Source organism: Egretta garzetta, unplaced genomic scaffold, assembly GCF_000687185.1.
Source record: "Egretta garzetta isolate BGI_Z169 unplaced genomic scaffold, ASM68718v1 scaffold134, whole genome shotgun sequence".
NCBI lineage: Eukaryota > Metazoa > Chordata > Aves > Pelecaniformes > Ardeidae > Egretta > Egretta garzetta.
Genome location: NW_009259422.1, coordinates 573,297 through 577,201, shown reverse-complemented (window position 1 = coordinate 577,201; position 3,905 = coordinate 573,297). Strand labels below are relative to the sequence as shown.

Here is a 3,905-nt window from a genome sequence, read left to right as displayed (position 1 = left end):
CCCAGGCGGCCCGGCAGGCTCAGCACCGGCTCAGACACCACGTCTCCGTTCAACACCTTTTATTTGGGGGGGGTCGCAGTCCCGAGGGCACCCAGACTTGGGCCCCCGCTCCGACACATCAGCTGCACGCCTCCGGCGGAGGCCCCGCTGCCCATCCCCGCTGCCTTCGGGCTGGAGGGGCCACCCCAGGGAGAGGGGCCCCGGCCCCGAGGCAAGTCCTGGTCCCCTGAGCCTTCGGGGTCGGGTGGCTACCGGCCCCAGGCTCCCTCTGACTCGTAGCCCTCCGTCTTCATGTCGTTCAGGCCCAGGTCTTCGTTCTGCTCAAAGGTGCGCTCGTAGCACTCCACCCTCAGCTCCGGGTCCTCCTCCGGGGCGTACACGTTCTGCGGGGCGAGAGGGAGGGCTCCTTCACACCCCTCTTCTCAAAGTCTCGGGCGCCAGCACCCCTCAGGAACACCCCAACAATGGCAATGGGCTTTGGACAAGATCCCCCACCCCCAGGGAGAGACTTGTCCATCACCCCACAGAGAGCACGACGCGGGCCAGCCCAGACCACCCCATTCCCTGCCCCTAACCCCGGGAGCAGACACCGCTCCCCTCTTCCTTCCCACAAAGCCACCGGCAGTTTCCTTGCCCCGGAGCGAGCCCGCAGCAACCCACTCCTTACCAGAGCCCAGAAGGGAACCCGGCCCACCACCACATATCAGGGAGATAAGGAGAAAAGCCACTCAAACTGCTCAAGAGGCTTCAAGGAGTTCGTCCTTCCAGTGCCCAGCACCGTACCTGAAGATAGCTGTTGCCTGCAGGGTCATCCATGATCAAGTGAGCCTTCGCCCTTCCCTCTGTGATCTGCAGAAAGAGAGCACGTCCAGGCACGAAGGCTCTTTCTGACCCTTCAGCACTTCTGGCACCAAGACATTCACAGCACACCAGTTCTAACATTCTCCTCCGTTAAAAAAACAGTAATAGCTCGATAAAACAAGCAAGGACGTGGCAGGGCAAGCACGGAACAGCTAGAAAGGGTAAGACGACACTGGCCGAGGGGTTTGGTTAAACGTATTTCAGAGCTGCAGCGACAGCGGCGAAAACCACGTTGCAGAGCATGGAAAACGAAGAGCGCGCTCACCTCATGCAGCTTCCCAAGGAACTCTTGCAGCTTTTCCGTTTTGCCGGGCGTAGAGCTGTCCCCCAGAGTGAAGGGGTTTCTCTCAACCTGGAGGAGCAGACCCGCTCGCTCAGGCAGCTGCGAGACACCCAGCCCCACAGCCAGGCCAAATACTAACGCGGAGCGGTCTGAGCTCCGCCAGGCAGCAGCGCGGCTCCGCTCACCAGGTCTCTGATGTCCTTCAGCAGCCCTTCCAGCGTGGTGAATTTCCCCCCCAGCGCTCCCATCCCCAGCTCGAACTCCAGCTCTGGGATCTCCACGCTGCAGGTCTCCGACTGCAAGGGCAAGCACCCCCGTGAGTCCCCGGGGGTGGATGGCTGGGCGCCGCGCACCCACCGCCGGAGGACAGGGCAGGTATCCCAGGCATCGTACCTTTAGGATATCCCTCGTCATGTCGGAAGGGTCTGTAATCCGAAGGGTAATCCTGGTGCCTTGCGGTTCGATTGCTCCTCCGGACTTCACCTAGGAACACCCGGTGGTCAGCTTCACGGACTCTACTTAAATCAGGTCACGATGCTTTAAGAGGGTTTACCCCGAGCCGGAGGACAGGGCAGGTATCCCAGGCATCGTACCTTTAGGATATCCCTCGTCATGTCGGAAGGGTCTGTAATCCGAAGGGTAATCCTGGTGCCTTGCGGTTCGATTGCTCCTCCGGACTTCACCTAGGAACACCCGGTGGTCAGCTTCACGGACTCTACTTAAATCAGGCCACGATGCTTTAAGAGGGTTTACCCCAGCAGCTCAGAGGCTGCTCCAAACCCAGGGATGGTGCCTTAACCCAGGGGAGGTGAGCAGGTGTGGAGATGGCTGACTCTTCAGGACCAAATTCTCCCCCTTCGCTCGTTTAGGAAGGGCAGCCAGACCCAGGCTGACCTCGCTGCACATGCCAGCCTCCGCACAGCTCGCATATGGTCTGGCCCCCCGCCCGAAGCAAGCAAGGCAGCTCTGCTACACCCAGCGCAACGCACCTCACGACACTGCCCACAAACCCAGCCTCCCTCCCAGCCTGGCTTCCCAAAATAGCCGCAGCAAAGTGGAGGCTGAGGACTCAGAGAAATTAAACACCTACCCACAGAAGCAGAGAACACCGCTCCCCCTCCCCACCGCCCCCAAAAAAGGGTCAGTAGTTTTCCAGCTCACCTCATTTGTCCTGTGCCCACAGGAGTCGCAGTTTGTGGCCATGATAATGACTTCCTTGAAGTGTGGGATCTCTGGAGCAGACCGTCAAGGAAAACTCAGCGAAAGGAAAGCCTCAAAGCAGCAGCCCGTGCCCTCTTCACAGCCTCGGTCCTTCCCGAGGTATTGCAGGAGCTCGCCAGCAAGCTGTGAGCAGCACCGAGAGAGATTTGCACCCTGAGGGGGCCTACCAGAAATAATTCCTTTGTGCTCCGTGGGTGCAGCGGGAAGGGAGCTGGGTCAGCAGCACACAGAGCGACTCTCCCCCCCCCCGCCAGCCTCCATGCAGACCCCTGCAGAGGGCACCGATCCGCACCCATGCCCCCACGCAAAGGATACGCACTAACTTCATGTTTGTGTTCGCTGGAGCGTTGCACTCTGGGCAGTTGGTGTTGAACTGCAGGACCTGGGTCACAGGAACGGAAAGGAGAATCAGAAAGTCCTGGCCAGCCCAGAGCGCCCGTCCTGGGTGCCTGGCCTGGCCGCCATCGCACTGGAGGGTCACCCACCTCGTTCCGCAGGTCCTCCACCGAGTCGGCTGGCTTCTCATCCAGCTCCTCTCCCTGCAAAAGGGGAGACCAGAAGCAGCATGAACGTCTCAATTCAGGGTCTCCCAGAGAGCGAGGGGACTGACCAGCCCTGCTCCCCCAGGCTCGGCGGCAGCAGCTCCCCGTTACCTCCAGTCCCAACATGGCAGCCTGCTGGGGAGTCCTCCTGTAGCGAGTGACCACAAGGGCGTCGTCCTTCTGCGGTGCGTGAGGGTTCTCCACAAAGCTGTTCCCCGAAGGATCATCTATGATCTACGGGAGGATGAAGCCTTAGGAAGCTGTCCCGTGCTTCCCCCGCCCAGAAAGGGGCTGCGCTTTCATATGTACTCACAAATGTGAAGGAGGAATGTACTTCTTTCAGCTGCTTTAGTTTACCGATGAACTCATCTATTTTCCTCGCCACCTCTTCGTCCGTCGCCTGCAAAAGAGGACACGTTTGAGACTGATGCCCGGGAAGCCCAGGCACAACGCTGACAACAGCACAAACTGGGGAGCCCGTAACGCTCCTCTTGCCAGCCATGGGCAATGCCAATAGGCAGAGGCTGAACAAAACAGGCACTTGCCAAGCAGGCGCCCTGAGGAGCCTCCCCTTTCACAGCACCTTACCCTGCGGACGGGCTGGTCCTGCTCCAGGCCCGCAACAGCTCTGTCTATTATCCCTTCGATGGTGGTAAGAACTTGAGAAGGGGAGAAAACAGAAGCAATTAAGTACCCCACAGCGGTGCTACCCACCCTGCCAGCTCACACCGACCCCCAGCAGCCTCCGTGCTGGCCCTCTCAAGCTTATTTGACCCAACAGACGGGAGACTGGGTCCTTAACCTTAACTGCCGAGGGGTGCAGGGCACGTACCCACCTCCCTTCTGGGTGAAAGCAGGGATCTCAAAGTCCAGCTCTGGAATTCGAGCCGTGGCGCAGTCGGTCTTCACCACCTCCCTGTTCATGTCCTGCACGCGACAGTTGAGGAGCGGCGTTAGGATCCCCAGCGGGAGCAGGAGCTCCCACCCGCCAAGCGCCC

At 60.0% G+C, this 3,905-nt stretch overlaps 1 protein-coding gene across 1 annotated transcript in view; it reads right to left on the bottom strand.

The window, feature by feature from the left end:
• Positions 1-22: 22 nt before the first annotated feature.
• Positions 23-3,905, bottom strand: part of LOC104124582 — a 14,543-nt gene continuing 10,660 nt past the window's right edge. Inside the window, exons 3-14 of the mRNA XM_035892486.1 lie at positions 3,744-3,900; positions 3,496-3,566; positions 3,221-3,307; positions 3,019-3,141; positions 2,851-2,904; positions 2,681-2,747; positions 2,306-2,376; positions 1,738-1,827; positions 1,330-1,440; positions 1,127-1,213; positions 784-849; positions 23-383 (exon numbers count right to left, since the gene is read on the bottom strand). Coding sequence (XP_035748379.1) covers positions 249-383; positions 784-849; positions 1,127-1,213; positions 1,330-1,440; positions 1,738-1,827; positions 2,306-2,376; positions 2,681-2,747; positions 2,851-2,904; positions 3,019-3,141; positions 3,221-3,307; positions 3,496-3,566; positions 3,744-3,900 — 1,119 coding nt within the window. The 3' untranslated portion in view covers positions 23-248. The remainder of the gene's footprint in view (positions 384-783; positions 850-1,126; positions 1,214-1,329; positions 1,441-1,737; positions 1,828-2,305; positions 2,377-2,680; positions 2,748-2,850; positions 2,905-3,018; positions 3,142-3,220; positions 3,308-3,495; positions 3,567-3,743; positions 3,901-3,905) is intronic.